The 17,751-nt window shown below is 37.8% G+C and overlaps 1 protein-coding gene across 1 annotated transcript in view; it reads right to left on the bottom strand.

Annotated features, from left to right (window-relative positions):
• The window catches only part of LOC123546382 (aspartate aminotransferase, cytoplasmic-like), a 69,511-nt gene that overhangs the window by 17,244 nt on the left and 34,516 nt on the right, over positions 1-17,751 (bottom strand). Inside the window, exons 6-7 of the mRNA XM_045332602.2 lie at positions 8,983-9,148; positions 1,381-1,523 (exon numbers count right to left, since the gene is read on the bottom strand). Coding sequence (XP_045188537.1) covers positions 1,381-1,523; positions 8,983-9,148 — 309 coding nt within the window. The remainder of the gene's footprint in view (positions 1-1,380; positions 1,524-8,982; positions 9,149-17,751) is intronic.

The raw sequence follows: 17,751 nt of genomic DNA, 5'->3' as shown, positions 1-17,751 counted from the left end.
CATAGCAACCTTTGACCTCCAAGTGTGGCCTTGACCTTTGAGCTAGGGGTCCTGGTTTTGTCCACGGAACGTCGTCTCATCATGGGTCACACTTGTGCCCAACAATATCAAAATCCTTAGATGAATGACAGAGTTAAAGACCGGACATCAATTTGCGGATGGATGGAATGACAAATCCTACAGTTTGCGAAACTGTTTTTCAACCAGTAGGGGACTAATAATTTGATCTTCATGTGTGACCTTTATCTTGGAGTTAGAGGTCTTGCTCTGGCATACAAAATCTTGTTTTGTTAGGTTGTCCTTTGAAATTTGACAACATGTGACAAAGTTCTTGGCCAGAGACGATTTTAAAACATACACACACATGACAGTGGTAACACTACATTGCCCATGATCTTTATGGAGGGGCATGAAAAACTTGCCATTCACATCTTGTAAAATGAACTTCTTTTAAACCTTTGATACTGTGAAATCATTCAATTTCGTAGGCATAAAATTTCGTGGTTTTGGTCAGAACGACAATTTTGTGGGGATATGAATTTGTGGATTTCAACTTTCGAACTTAAAATGAATGGGAATTTTACTGGTTTTGGGATTAAATTTCATGGATTGACTCAACCACAAAAATGAGTCCCCCATGAATATCAATGATTTCACAGTAACTGTTTTCATTTTCTTTTAATATGTTCCGGAGGCCAAAGTTTGGTCAGGGTGGGGATGGTTGGGATAGTGCCTTCGCCTATGGAAAAGCAAAGATATGTTAAATTTTAGATCAATCTAGATGTACAACTTAACAGGACAAGAGAGCTTCATATCATAACGCTTTTGTAAAAACTTCCAAGAAAACTGAACTTATACCTCAGTATTAACAAGGGGACCATGATGGTCCTGAATCACTCACCTGTCCCCACATGACCCAGTTTTTAACTGAGTATGACGCTGTTTTTTCTATTATTTGACATAGTGTCCTAGTTTTTGAGCTCATGTGACCAAGTTTTGAACTTGACCTAGATATCATCAAGGTGAACATTCTCACCAATTTTCATGAAGATCTCATGAAAAATATGGCCTCTAGAGAGGTCACAAGGTTTTTCTATTTTTATAACTACTGACCTAGTTTTTGACCGCACGTGACCCAGTTTCGAACTTTAACTAGATATCATCAAGATGAACATTCAGACCAACTTTCATACAGATCCCATGAAAAATATGGCCTCTAGAGAGGTCACAATGTTTTCTTATTATTTGACCTACATGAAAAATGTGACCTCTAGAGTGGTCACAAGCAAAAGTTTACGGACGCACGGACGGAGGACGCTGCGCGATCACAAAAGCTCACCTTGTCACTTTGTGACATGTGAGCTAAAAATAAGAACATACCATCAAGACCTGTGTAACTGAACATTCCTTTCTGAGTGATTATATGATCCCAGCTGCCAGGGCAACCAATTGCCTTCAACTTTTGATGAAACTGCTCTCTCATCAACAATATACGATTGGACATTGTTTTGACACAACTATTCCTGAAAATGAGCAATTAGGTTAGATTCCAGAACAATATACATCAGACAACCTGTAATGCCAGTTACGAAAAATCAATATCCTTTTTATTATACTAAAAATATTTTTCACATTTTAATGACATGGTTAAACAAGAGCTGTCTCCATAGGATGACACATGCCTCCGATGGCACTGTGAATGAATTTTTATGGCCGATGTTAGAGTTTAGGACCTTTGACCTACGAAGCTGTGTCTTGCGCGTGACATGTCGTCTTACTGTGCCACACATTCATGCGTAGTTATTTTAAAATCCATGCATGAATGACAAAGATATGGACCAGACAGGCCCATCAATGCACTTTCATGAAAAATGACCTTTAATGTCTAAGTGTGACCTTGACCTTTGAGCTACGGACCTGGGTCTTGCGCGCAATACTTCGTCTTACTGTTGTACACATTCATGACAAGTTATTTGAAAATCCATCCATCGATGACAAAGATATAGACCGGACACGCCCATCAATGTACTATCCTTTAACGTCTGTGACCTTGACCTTTGAGCTACGGACCTGGGTCTTGCGCGGGACACGTCGTCTTACTGTGGTACACATTCATGCCAAGTTATTTGAAAATCCATCCATCGATGACAAAGATATGGATCGGACACGCCCATCAACGCACTATCCTTTAACATCCAAGTGTGACCTTGACCTTTGAGCTACGGACCTGAGTCTTGCGCGCGACATGTCGTCTTACTGTGGTACACATTCATGCCAAGTTATTTGAAAATCCATCCATCGATGACAAAGATATGGACCAGACACGCCCATCAATGCACTATCCTTTAACGTCTAAGTGTGACCTTGACCTTTGAGCTACAGACCTGGGTCTTGCGCGTGACAAGTCGTCTTACTGTGGTACACATTCATGCCAAGTTTTTTGAAAATCCATCCATGGATGACAAAGATATGGACCGGACACGCCCATCAATGCACTATCCTTTTACGTCTGTGACCTTGACCTTTGAGCTACGGACCTGGATCTTACGCGCAACACGTCGTCTTACTGTGGTACACATTCATGCCAAGATATTTGAAAATCCATCCATCGACGACAAAGATATGGACTGGACACGAAAAATGCGGACAGACTGACAGACCGACAGACTGTTCAAAAACTATATGCCTCCCTTAGGGGGCATAAAAAGACAAATTGTTTCTTATTTTGATGTTGTGAGTGCTGAATTTTCATGACTTTGCTAACCTTATCTACATATGCCAGGTATGAATACCTGAAAATTATTCAAGAAATAATGTTTACAAACTTGGTTTATCATAGAATAACCAGAGTTTTGAGTTCTTATGCGTAAGAATATATCACGAAGGCCGTAGGCCTGAGTGATATACTGTTTCGCATAAGAACAAAAAACTCTGGTTATTCTACGATAAATCACACTTGGGAACTTTTTATTTGGATTCTAACACGACATACTCACACACAGTAAACCTCACTGATAAGAAACTCGGATATAAGGAACACTCGGTTATAAGGAACAGTTTTCGATTCCCCAATCTAATTCTTTCTTTATTCAATGTAAAAATCCTTGGTTATAGGGAACTTGGTTATAAGGAACACTCGGTTAGAAGGAACACCTTTTTCAGTCCCAAAGGACGAAATTCAATGGAAAACCCCTCGGTTATAGCGAACAGACATAAAGAATAACAAGAGCTGTCCGTAAGACAGCCAAGCTCGACTATTCGAAATATTGTCCCAGAAGTAGGAAAATATTACCCAAGGTTAAATATCAAGAGTTTTAAGTTGAAAAGGGGACATAATTTGACCAAAATGCATATCAGAGTTATGGGACTTGCTGCTATCAACTAGTTTTATAACACCGAAGATACATGTGAAGTTTCAATTCAATACCTGCATTAGTTTTGGACACAGTAACATGCATGAAAAACTTCAACCAGAATTTTCTAAGTCCAAAAGAGGGCATAATTTGCTCAAAATACATGTCAGAGTTATGGGACTTGAACCAGTGAGGTTGGTAATTGATCTAGAAAAAGAAAAAATTAGTTTCAAATCTATATGCCTTTTAGTAATAGCTGTATGTACTTGCACGCAAAACTTTAACCAGAATTTTCTAAGTCCAACAGGGGGCATAATTTGCCCAAAATACATGTCAGAGTTATGGGACTTGACCCAGTGAGGTTGGTAATTGACCTAGAAAAAGAAACAAGAGCTGTCCGTAAGACAGCCAAGCTCGACTATTCGAAATATTGTCCCAGAAGCAGGAAAATATTACCCAAAAAGGTTAAATATCAAAAGAGTTTTAAGTTCAAAAGGGGGAATAATTTGACCAAAATGCATATCAGTTATGGGCCTTGCTGCCATCAACTAGTTTTATAAACCCGAAGGCACATGTGAAGTTTCAATTCAATATCTGTATTAGTTTTGGAGATAGAAACTTGCATGTAAAACTTTAACCAGAATTTTCAAAGTCCAAAAGGGGGCATAATTTGCCCAAAATACATGCCAGAGGTATGGGACTTGATCCAGTGAGGTTAGTAATTGATCTAGAAAAAGAAAAAATAAGTTTCAAATCTATATGCCTTTTAGTAACAGCTGTATGTACTTGCACGCAAAACTTTAACCAGAATTTTCTAAGTCCAAAAGGGGGCATAATTTGGCCAAAATACATGACAGAGTTATGGGACTTGACCCAGTGAGGTAGGTAATTGATCTAGAAAAAGAAAAAATAAGTTTCAGATCTATATGCCTTTTAGTAATAGCTGTATGTACTTGCACGCAAAACTTTAACCAGAATTTTCTAAGTCCAAAAGGGGGCATAATTTGGCCAAAATAAAGTTCAGAGTTATGGGACTTGGTGCTATCAACTAGTTTTATAACCCCGAAGACACATGTGAAGTTTCAATTCAATATCTGCATTAGTTTTGGAGATAGTAACTTGCATGTAAAACTTTAACCAGAATTTTCTAAGTCCAAAAGGGGGCATAATTTGCTCAAAATACATGTTAGAGTTATGGAACTTGACCCAGTGAGGTTGGTAATTGACCTAGAAAAAGAATAAATAAGTTTCAAAGCTATATGCCTTTACATGATAGCTGTATGAACTTGCATGCAAAAACTTAACCAAAGTGTGACGCCGACGCCGACGCCAGGGTGAGTAGAATAGCTAGACTATTCTTCAAATAGTCGAGCTAAAAATAGGTTTCAAATCTATATGCCTTTAAGTTATAGCTGTATGTACTTGCATGCAAAACTTTAACCAGTATTTTCTCTGTCCGAAAGGGGGCATAATTTGGCCAAAATGAATGTCAGAGTTATGGTACTTGCTGCTATAATCTAGTTTAATCACCCCGAAGACACATGTGAAGTTTCAATTCAATATCTGCATTAGTTTTGGAGATAGTAACTTGCATGTAAAACTTTAACCAGAATTTTCTAAGTCCAAAAGGGGGCATAATTTGCTCAAAATACATGTCAGATGTATGGACTTGACCCAGTGAGGTTGGTAATTGATCTAGAAAAAGAAAAAATAAGTTTCAAAACTATATGCCTTTAAGTATTAGCTGTATGTACTTGCACGCGAAACTTTAACCAGAATTTTCTAAGTCCAAAAGGGGGCATAATTTGGCCAAAATGAAAGTTAGAGTTATGGGGCTTGCTGCTATCAACTAGTTTTATAACCCTGAAGACACATGTGAAGTTTCAATTCAATATCTGCATTAGTTTTGGAGATAGTAACCTGCATGTAAAACTTTAACCAGAATTTTCCAAGTCCAAAAGGGGGCATAATTTGCTCAAAATACATGTCAGAGTTATGGGACTTGACCCAGTGAGGTTGGTAGAAAAAGAAAAAATAAGTTTCAAAGCTATATGCCTTTAAATGATAGCTATATGTACTTGCATGCAAAAACTTAACCAAGGTGTGACACCGATGCCAACGTGAGTAGAATAGCTAGACTATTCTTTGAATAGTCGAGCTAAAAATTATTGAAAACCGGAAATAAACATGAGAATCGCTGATGACGTCAGAGTAATGTCTGCACTATCACGCGCTTTCATGCGCATGAATAAACACAAATGATTTCATTTCTATCATCTTTAGTTTGTTAATTCACGGATACGATAAAAAGAATATATATAATATCATCAAATTACCAAATACTAGACGATAGTAGACTTATATTTACTCAAGATTATGTTCGACAGCTACATGTATTGGGTATTTCATGTTAGCAATAGTGACGGTCACGGTCATACCATCCTAAATAAATGTGCTAATTACACATGATTAACAATGGCAAACAGTCCAGTTTACCAAATTTCCAATTGTAACAAGAGCTCGTCGAACCCAAAATGCTCCCCCGCCCCTGAAGCAATCATTTCTTGTGATGTCGAAAGTGTTGACATCAATGTGGGCTGCTTTCCATTCCCTAGGTACTATCATTTTTAAACTCTTACAAACCAATAGTCGTATCACATTGAAATTTTGCTCATTAATACAGATATGACTGAAGTATAATATGCTTATTATTTCTAAGCATCAAATAGTTTAAGAAATATAGTGGTCATCCGGGAATTCAATGAACAACCCTCGTCATTCTGACATATACTTTCTGAGAAAAAAGATGTTTATGTAATCAGAGAACGATTGATGATGGACACCTGACCATTTACATAGCCTAATAAGCCAGCCCTGACCCTTCAGTTTAGGTAAACTAAAACTGAAGCACACAAAATTTTCTGACCACTTCAACAGGACTCTCCTGAAAACTGTTATTTTATGTTGTTGAATGTTTTATTCTTATGAAAAACTATTTAAATTTAAAAACAATATTCAGGTTTGCAATGGCTCATCTTCTTTTTGATGCCATATTGTTTTTGACCAAAAGCAAATGTAACTCTCTTTCCACAGAATTAACTTGATACACAGCAGAAAAGTATTTCCCTTAAATTTGATAAATGTCTATCAGTTGACAAATGGAAGGTAAACAAAATGCTGTGCAAGTGATGGTGGTAGAGGCTAAATTTATAAATTGGTTTCATATGTTTAAATATTTAAATTTTTCAACAAAAATAAAAGTGATAAGAGCATTGCTATGTATTGTTATCAATAAATGGGAAGATAGCTGTTCAATTTTCCTTCCTGAAAGTTGTAATTTTTGGGACAATAGTTTTCTGTGTAATTCAGTAATACATGTTCATAAACATGTGAAAATTTCTAGATCCGCCCTGTTTGCCATTCAGTCAGTATCTTTTTTGGTAAGGACTCTTTTTAACAGTTAATGATAATGTCCAAATAGAACAAGGCAGTCTGAAAGACAGCTAAATCCCCCGCCACTGCTATGGATAGTGAAAGGGTAAAACCTTTGATTTTAGCTGTGACCTTGACCTTGAACTGACACGGCTGACTCATGAATTCTGCACAACGTCTTGATGAGGTGATCATTTGACCAAAGTTTCATGAAAATCCTTCAAGGGGTTTAGGAGATACAGAGCTGAAACCTTTGACCTTCAGTTGTGACCTTGACCTTGAGTTGACCTGGCTGTCTCATGAGTTCTTGATGAGGTGATCATTTGACCAAAGTTTGATGAAAATCCTTCAAGGGGTTAAGGAGATACAGAGTGGACACCAAATGGAAGGCTCAAACCTTCGACCCTTAGTTGTGACCTTGACCTTGAGCTGGCATGGTTGACTCATAATTTCTGCACATCGTCTTGATGTGGTAATCATTTGACCCAGGTTTTATAAAATTCCTTCAAGGGGTTTAGGAGATATAGAGTGGACACGAAATGGAAGGCTCAAACCTTTGACCTTCAGTTGTGACCTTGACCTTGAGCTGACTCATAAGTTCTGCACATCGCCTTGATGAGGTGATCGTTTGACCCAAGTTTGATGAAAATCCTTCAAGGGGTTTAGGAGATATAGAGCGGACACAAAATGGAAGGTTCAAACCTTTGACCCTAAGTTTTGACCTTGACCTTGAGCCGGCATGACTGACTCATGGGTTCTGCACATTGTCTTGATGAGGTGATCATTTGACCCAAGTTTTATAAAATTCCTTCAAGGGGTTTAAGAGATATAGAGCGGCCAATAAATGGAAGGCTCAAACCTTTGACCTTGAGTTTTGACCTTGACCTTGAGCCGGAATGGCTGACTCATGGGTTCTGCACATCGTCTTGATGAGGTGATCATTTGACCCAAGTTTTATAAAATTCCTTCAAGGGGTTTAGGAGATAGAGCGGACACAAAATGGCAGGCTCAAACCTTTGACCTTGACCTTGAACCGACAAGGCTGACTCATGGGTTCTGCACATCAGTCTTGATGAGGTGATCATTTGACCCAAGTTTGATGAAAATCCTTCAAGGGGTTTAGGAGATATGAGCGGACACAATGGAAGTTCAAACTTGACCCTAAGTTTGACTTGACCTTGAGCGGCATGACGCTGACCATGGGTAATCCCATTGTCCTTGATGAGGTGATCATTATGACCCAAGTTTATAATCTTAAGGAGTTAAGCAGAAAGAGTCGACAATAAAAGGAAGGCTCAAAACACTTTGACCTTGAGTTTGACCTTCTTGAGCGGAATGGCTGACTCATGGGTTCTGCACATCGTCTTGATGAGGTGATCATTTGACCCAAGTTTTATAAAATTCCTTCAAGGGGTTTAGGAGATAGAGCGGACACAAAATGGCAGGCTCAAACCTTTGACCTTGACCTTGAACCGACAAGGCTGACTCATGGGTTCTGCACATCGTCTTGATGAGGTGATCATTTGACCCAAGTTTCATGAAAATCCTTCAAGGGGTTTAGGAGATATGGACCGGACACGAATTTGTTACGGACGGAATGACGGAAGTACGGAAGGACGGACGGAAGGACGGACGCAGACCATTCCTATAATCCCTCCGCCACGGCGGGGGATTAATGATGGACCACTTCATTCTGGAAATACAGCAGAAAAAGGTTCAACATAAAAGAATGAGTATCAAATACAGTTTCGTTATTTCCATTTAATATGTGACTTTATTCATTGATGAGCAGTTTTGCACTTTAGCCTAATTATACGGGCATAATTCATCTGCCACTTACAGCTGTGCTATTTTCATCATATCACCAAGGATGTCAGTAATGAAGTGATCTTTATATTTAGAAGTGCAGACCCTTGATAATAAGTTTAACAAATCTGAAAGTAATTTATATTTTATCTAAAATGAGGCAAACACATTTATTAACTTGCTTACAAGTAATTTTAATTACCTGATATGTTAAATGAATGTAAACAATGGCTTTGAACAAAAATAGTTTTTATTGTTTTTAAATGCAATACCACAAACAAAAAGCACTTAAGTTTCATCTGGGCAACAAGATTTTGGTTTCCCAAGTAATGCTATAGTTGCAGTTGCCCCATGGGTGTGTTCTTCAAAGTTGAGCTGCTTGGGTACTTACCATTCTGCATATAGAGATTTGTTGTTAAGAACAGTTGCAACTATCCTAGCACCATGGTTTCCTGGGTTGGAGTATGTGGTTCGGACTATCAACTCTAGCTGGGAGAGGACCTTAGACTTCTTGTCAGAATCCTTAGCTATAACACACAGGTTTCCAACACGCTCGTCTAAAATACAAGTTTGTTCAATACCAAACACAGGTTTCCAATACTCATGTCTTAAATGTAACAAGTTGCTCAATATTACACAAAGGTTTTCAACACCCTTGTCTAAAATATAACAAGCAAATTCAGTGAATTTATATCTCCCGCTAAATAAGTTGCTTTGTGAATGACGGGAGTATATTTTGAATAAAATTCTATTTCCAGATATATACAATTCATGTACAAAAGAACCATGTAAAAGCTTGTTGGTTCCTATCTTATACAAAATCAAGGGGAACTAGATGATGTTTTTTTTTAGAAAAGCACATGTCTCCACAAATGCATAGAAGTAATAGGCAAGAAGACTATAGCAGGCCTTCCAGTATGGCCTTGCAAAAAAGTAGTTAGCTGTTGGATTTAACGTCGCACCGACACATGATAGGTCATATGGCGACTTTCCAGCTTTAATGGTGGAGGAAAACCCCAGGTGCTCCTCCGTGCATTATTTCATCACGAGTGGGCACCTGGGTAGAACCACCGACCTTCCGTAAGCCAGCTGGATGACTTCCTCACATGAAGAATTCAACGCCCCGAGTGAGGCTCGAACCCACATCGATGAGGGGCAAGTGATTTGAAGTCAGCGACCTTAACCACTCGGCCACGGAGGCCCCTGCAAACAAGAGGACCATGATGGTCCTGAATTGCTCACCTCTTCCCACATGACCCAGTTGATAAACATTCAGACCAACTTTCATACAGATCCCATGAAAAATATGGCCTCTAGAGAGGTCACAAGGTTTTTCTATTATTTGACCTACTGACCTACTTTTTGAAGGCACGTGACCCAGTTTCGAACCTGACCTAGATATCATCAAGATGAACATTCTGACCAATTTTCATGAAGATCCATTCACAAATATGGCCTCTAGAGATGTCACAAGGTTTTTCTATTTTTAGACCTACTGACCTAGTTTTTGACCTAGTTTTTGACGCACATGACCCTGTTTCGAACTTGACCTAGATATCATCAAGATGAACATTCAGACCAACTTTCATACAGATCCCATGAAAAATATGGCCTTTAGAGAGGTCACAAGGTTTTTCTATTATTTGACCTACTGACCTAGTTTTTGACGGCACATGACCCACTTTCGAACTTGACCTAGATATCACCAAGATGAACGTTCAGACCAACTTTCATACAGATCCCATGAAAAATATAGCCTCTAGAGAGGTCACAAGGTTTTTCTATTATTTGTCCTACTGACCTAGTTTCTGAAGGCATGTGACCCACTTTTGAACTTGACCTAGATATCATCAAGGTGAACATTCTGACTAATTTTCATGAAGATCTCATGAAATATATGGCCTCTAGAGATGTCACAAGGTTTTTCTATTTTTAGACCTACTGACCTAGTTTTTGACGGTACGTGACCCAGTTTCGAACTTGACCTAGATATCATCAAGATGAACATTCAGACCAACTTTCATACAGATCCCATGAAAAATATGGCCTTTAGAGAGGTCACAAGGTTTTTCTATTATTTGACCTACTGACCTAGTTTTTGACGGCACATGACCCAGTTTCGAACTTGGCCTAGATATCATCAAGGTGAACGTTCTGACCAATTTTCATGAAGATCTTGTGAAATATATGGCCTCTAGAGAGGTCACAAGGTTTTTCCATTTTTAGACCTACTGACCTAGTTTTTGAAGGCACGTGACCCAGTTTCGAACTTGATCTAGATATCATTAAGGTGAACATTCTGACCAATTTTCATGAAGATCTTTTGAAATATATGGCCTCTAGAGAGGTCACAAGGTTTTTCTATTTTTAGACCTACTGACCTAGTTTTTGACGGCACGTGACCCAGTCTCGAACTCTACCTAGATATCATCAAGATGAACATTCTGACCAACTTTCATAAAGATCCGACTAAAAATGTGACCTCTAGAGATGTCACAAGGAAAAGTTTACGCACGGACGGACGCACGGACGCACAGACGGACGCAAGGACGACGGACGCTGCGTGATCACAAAAGCTCACCTTGTAACTATGTGACAGGTGAGCTAAAAAGTAGGAGAAAGTAGAATATCCATACACAGAAAAGAAGGAAAAAAAAAAAGAGGGTCATGATGATCCTGGATTGCTCACCTGAGTAATATGAGCTACATGTTTCTAATGTCAAACTGATGCTAAAATATTAACAAGAGGGTCATGATGACCCTGGATCGCTCACCTGAGTAATATGAGCTACATGTTTCAAATGTCAAACTGATGGTAAAATATTCAGAAAGTTAGTAGGTCACATTCATGGTCAATGAAATTCAGTTTTACAATTTGTGTGCAAAACTGTGTATGTCATCAAAATTTCAAGGCTGTATCTTAAAAAACAAGAAAGTAGGTCAGTAGGTCAAGGTCACAGTCAAGTGACATCATATTACTTGGGGCCATCAGGTAATTATAATTAAACAGTCTTGGAAATAGGATCAGATAATTTTTTAAATATTTTTCCTATATAACTCACATAATAACTAAGTGACCCCAGGGCAGGACCTCTTTTAACCCCAAGGGCATAATTTTAACAATTTTGGTAGAGGACTACTAGACAATGCATCATACCAAATATCAAAATCCTAGGTCGTATGGTTTCAGACAAGAAGATTTTTAAAGCTTTTTCCTATATAAGTCTATATAAAACTTGGGACCCCCAGGGCAGGGCCTCTCCCATGGGGTACAATTTGAACAATTTTGGTTCAGGACCATAAGACAATGCTAAAAACCAAATATCAAAGGTCTAAGCGTTGTGGTTTCAGACAAGAAGATTTTTAAACTTTTTTTTCCTATATACAGTCCAGTCCACTTAATACGAACTCGCTTGATACGAATTTTCGGGTAAAACAAACAAAATCCGGATTCCCCAGACGAGTCCTTCTATTTCCTTGTAAAATTATTTCGGTAATAGCGAACTCGCTTTATATGAATAATCGGTAGATACGAACACATTTGGAAGTCCCAATTAGGTTAAATGTTATAATTTTCTATCTTTTGATTAGGGATGGGAACGAATACTGAAATCAATATTCGAATATTCGGTTTGACATATTCGAATATTCGGTTTGTTTTTATGGAAGCTTTAAAATCTTATTAAGTGATTGGCATATACACAACGTATTCATTTGTTTAAAGCCTGGATCATCGTACATCCTACCTAGCAAAACCCGCCGATCCTAGTGTTTTATTCACGATTCTATCTGTATAATCATGAACAGATTTAACTAATTCTGTGTTTTAGCTTCAAAATGATACAAAAACTCAAAACGATTATAATTTAGACCGTCGCAATTTTATCTAAAAATAGCAGGTCGTCCCATTTAAACACGTGACACGCTGTTTTATTACCGCTGCCATTTTGAAAATTTTCAATCGGCGTGTAAAAATCATCATGTAAAAAGCAAGTAAGGCAGACTTAAACCTCCTTGAACATGAACTTATGCATCAATCATATGTTAATTTGTTATTTCTTGATTTTATTATAAAGTACTTCAAAATTTAATTCGAATACGGCCGATGGTGGATGAAAACCGATTCAGCGGATGGTCTGAAACGTCCTACAAAATATTGTGAAAAGATCGACCATATCTACAAATTTGGTATTGTTTTCGAAAAAAAAAATCTACAACTTGTTACATAAAACAGGCGCCAATAAAAATGAACAAAAGATAAAAAGATATCACATTTACGCCTAATACAAACTGTTAATCCGTAGCGATGACCCCAGGTAATTATGCATTGCAATTTTCTTGTTAACTGGACATCTTTTGACATGCATCTGACACATTGACGCCTGTTGCAAACTGTTAATCCATAACGATGGCCCCTACCAATTATGCACTGCTATTTTCTTGTTAATTGGACATCTTTTGATATGCGATAAACAAACATGACATGGTTTTATTCTGTAGAATTAGCATGCTCATATTGCCCAAAATCAATGATACTTATTTTGAAAAAAAAAAAACAACAAAAAACAATAATTTACGAATATTCGAATTTGATTTTCATATTCGACCGATTTTCGAATATTAGTTCCCATCCCTACTTTTGATACAAATTAATTTATTAAGTCGGCGGCCATTTCGCCCTTGTTACGTTGAATATTTAATAGTTTGAAACTTTTCAGTGCTAATATTCCATCCAAGTAAATAAAAAGTGTTGAAAATAATAATATTGTTAATATTGTGCCGTGTGGTTATTGGACAATTGAGTACTTCACACTTACCCAAAAACAAGAGCTGTCTGTAAGACAGCCAAGCTCGACTATTCGAAATATTGTCATAGAAGCAGGAAATTATTACCCAAAATGTTAAATATCAAAAGAGTTTTAAGTTCGAAAGGGGACATAATTTGACCAAAATACATATCAGAGTTATGGGACTTGATGTTATCAACTAGTTTTATAACCCCGAAGAAACATGTTAAGTTTCAATTCAGTATCTGCATTAGTTTTGGGGATAGTAACTTGCATGTAAAACTTTAACCAGAATTTTCTAAGTCCAAAAGGGGGCATAATTTGCTCAAAATACATGTTAAGAGTTATGGAACTTGACCCAGTGAGGTTGGTAATTGACCTAGAAAAAGAATAAATAAGTTTCAAAGCTATATGCCTTTTGGTAATAGCTGTATGTACTTGCAGGCAAAAACTTTAACCAGGATTTTCTAAGTCCAAAAGGGGGCATAATTTGCCCAAAATACATGTCAGAGTTATGGGACTTGGTGCTATCAACTAGTTTTATAACCCCAAAGACACACGTGAAGTTTCAATTTAATATCTGTAGTAGTTTTGGAGATAGTTACTTGCATGTAAAACTTTAACCAGGATTTTTTAAGTCCAAAAGGGGGCATATTTTGCCCAAAAGACATGTCAGAGTTATGGGACTTGACCCAGTGAGGTAGGTAACGGATCTAGAAAAAGAAAAAATAAGTTTCAAATCTATATGCCTTTTAGTAATAGCTGTATGTACTTGCACGCAAAACTTTAACCAGAATTTTCTAAGTTCAAGAGGGGGCATAATTTGGCCAGAATGAAGGTCAGAGTTATGGGACTTGGTGCTATCAACTAGTTTTATAACCCTGAAGACACATGTGAAGTTTCAATTCAATATCTGCATTAGTTTTGGAGATAGTAACTTGCATGTAAAACTTTAACCACAATTTTCTAAGTCCAAAAGGGGGCATAATTTGCTCAAAATACATGTTAGAGTTATGAAACTTAACCCAGTGAGGTTGGTAATTGACCTAGAAAAAGAATAAATAAGTTTCAAAGCTATATGCCTTTAAATGATAGCTGTATGTACTTGCATGTAAAAACTTAGCCAAGGTGTGATGCCGATGCCGATGCCAGGGTGAGTAGAATAGCTAGACTATTCTTCGAATAGTCAAGCTAACAAATACTCGGTCCTTTGTGCACGATTTCGAAATAAAAAAAAAATACTTAACTGACAGGTCATGATTTAAAGAGGTGTAAATAATTTTCAACGTCTTACAAAATATACAAACTTTTATCCCTCTAACTTAAAGAATGATTATTTATTACAAGCTCCATAATAGGAATAATCCTGGCAGTGGACAGAATTTGGCGCTTTGGACCTCGACCGCACATTAAAATCTAAATTCATACAGTTTTACATTTTAAAGTATGACTTTTGTTGAGTAATTTCAATGTATCTGAATAAATTAACCTAATCAGTTTAAAACTACTAACTACTTTCATATATCGGAATCTATTTACCGATGTTACCGGTGATACTGCCCAACTTACTTGGACAAATTATCCGGGGAGTCATACATACATAAATACGAATTTCGTTTGATACGAACACATTTCCCAGGTCCGGATGAGTTCGTATAAAGCGAGTTCATCTGTAAGTCTATGTAAAACTTGGGACCCCTGGGGCGGGGCCATATTTGACCCTAGGGGGATAATGTGAACAATCTTGGTAGAGGACCATTAGATGATGCTACAAACCAAATATCAAAGCCCTAGGCCATGTGGTTTTGTACAAAAAGATTTTCAAAATTTTCCCTATATAAGTCTTTATAAACCATGTGACCCCAGGGGCAGGGCCATATTTGACCCTAGGGGATAATTTGAACAATTTTGGTAGAGGACCACTAGATGATGCTACACACCAGATATCAAAGCGCTAGGCCCTGTGGTTTTGGAAGTTTTTCCTTTCGGTTGCCATGACCAAACAACCTGCAACAGGGTACAGGAGCGGAAGTTAGAGAGACACTTATGGCTGGCTGCAATAGGGATCATCCAACTAAGTTTAAACATTCTGGGCCTAGTGGTTCTCAAGTTCTGGACTGTAGACAGTTTTCCAAGTTCTTGCCTCTGTGACCTTGACCTTTGATCGAGTTAACCCAAAATCAAAAGGAGTCATTTACCCTGCATGTCCAATCATCCTATTCTGGGTCAAGTGGTTCTCAAGATATTTATGGGAAAGAGTTTTCCATGTTCAGGTCCCTGTGACCTTGACATTTGCTCAAGTGACTCCAAAAGCGATAAGGGTCATCTACTCTGTAAGTCCTATCATCCTATGAAGTTTGAATGTTCTGGGTCAAATGGTTCTCAAGTTATTGATTGGAAACGGTTTTCCATGTTCTTGTCCCAGTGACCTTGACCGTTGAACAAGTAAACAAAAAATAAATATGGGTTATCTACTCTATATGTCCAATCATTCTATGAAGTTTCAACATTCTGGATCAAGTGGGTCTCAATTTACCGATCAGAAATGGTTTTCCATGTTCAGGCCCCTGTTTGAAGATTCTAGGTCAAATGGTTATGCAGTTATTGACAGAAAATGATGTGTGACGGACAGATGGCCCCTGAAAAACAAGATGATCATGATGACCCTGAATCGCTCACCTGAGTAATATGAGCCACATGTTTCAAATGGCAAACTGATGCAAAAATATTAGAAAGTAGGTCAGTAGGTCATTAAGATATGGTCATAAATGTGGCCTCTACAGTGTTAACTAGCTTTTCCTTTGATCTGACCTGGTGACCTAGTTTTTGATCCTACATGACCCAGATTCAACCTGGACCTTGAGATCATCAAGATTGACATTCTGACCAAAATTCATGAAGATACAGACATAAATGTGGCCTCTACAGTGTTAAAAAGCTTTTCCTTTGATTTGACCAGGTGACCTAGTTTTTGACCCCAGATGACCCAATATTGAACTCGTCCAAGATGTTATTGAGAGTAATATTCTGACCAAGTTTCATTAAGATTGGGCTCAAATTATGACCTCTAGATTGTTAACAAGCTTTTCCTATGACTTGACCTGGTGACCTAGTTTTTGACCCAAGATGATTTTATATCGAATTAATCCAAGGTTTTATTGAGAGTAATATTCTGACCAAGTTTCATTAAGATTGGGCCAAAATTGTGACCTCTAGAGTGTTAACAAGCTTTTCCTTTGATTTGACCTGGTGACCTAGTTTCTGATCCCAGATGACCCAATACTGAATTTTTCCAACATTTTATTGAGGGTAACATTCTGACCAAGTTTCATTAAGATTGGACCAAAATTGTAACCTCCAGAGAGTTAACAAGTTTTCCTTTGAGGTGACCTGGTGACCTAGTTTTTGACCCCAGATAACCCAATATCAAACTCGTCCAAGATTTTATTGAGGGTAACATTCTGACCAAGTTTCATTAACATTGGGCCAAAATTGTGACCTCTAGAGTGTTAACAGTCAAATTGTTGACGACGGACGACGGACACAGGGCGATCACAAAAGCTCACCTTTGAGCACTTCGTGCTCAGGTGAGCTAAAAACAATAAAGTAGGTCAATAAGTCAAGGTCACAGTCAAGTGACCCCTAATCACTTGGGGAGGTAATTATAATTAAACAGTCTAGGAAATATGATCTGATAATTTTTTAAGTATTTATTTCTATATAACTCATATAACAAGTGACTCCAGGGCCGGGCTTCTTTTCACCCCAGGGGCATATTTTTGAACAATCTTGTTAAGAGATCCACTAGGCAATGCTACATACCAAATATCAAAGGCCTAAGCCTTGAACTTTCATACTAGAAGATTTTTTTTCCCGCTATATAAGTCTATGTTAAATTTTGGACCCCAATGGCAGGGCCTCTTTTCACTCCAGGGGCATAATTTGAACAACTTTGTTAGAGGACCATAAGGCAATGCAACATACCAAATATCAAATACCTAAGCCTTGCAGTTTCAGGCAAGTTGATTTTTATAAGATTTTTCCTATATAAGTCTATGTAAAACTTGAGACCCCACAGGGCATGGCCTCTTTTCATCCCAGGGTTATAATTTGAACAATTTTGGTAGAAAACCACAAGGTAATGCTACATACCAAGAATCAAAGGCCTAGGTCCTGTGGTTTTTGACAAGAAGATTTTCAAAGTTTTTTCCTATATAAGTCTATGTAAAATTTGTGACTCCTGGGGCAGGGCCTCTTTTCATCCTAGGGGCATAATTTGAACAACCTTCAAAGAGGACCATTAGATGATGTCACATGCCAAATATCAAGGCTCTACACCTTGTGGTTTTGGACAAGAAGATTTCTAAAGTTTT

Source organism: Mercenaria mercenaria, chromosome 9 (genome assembly GCF_021730395.1).
Source record: "Mercenaria mercenaria strain notata chromosome 9, MADL_Memer_1, whole genome shotgun sequence".
Lineage (NCBI taxonomy): Eukaryota > Metazoa > Mollusca > Bivalvia > Venerida > Veneridae > Mercenaria > Mercenaria mercenaria.
This window is presented reverse-complemented; position numbering and strand designations above follow the sequence as displayed.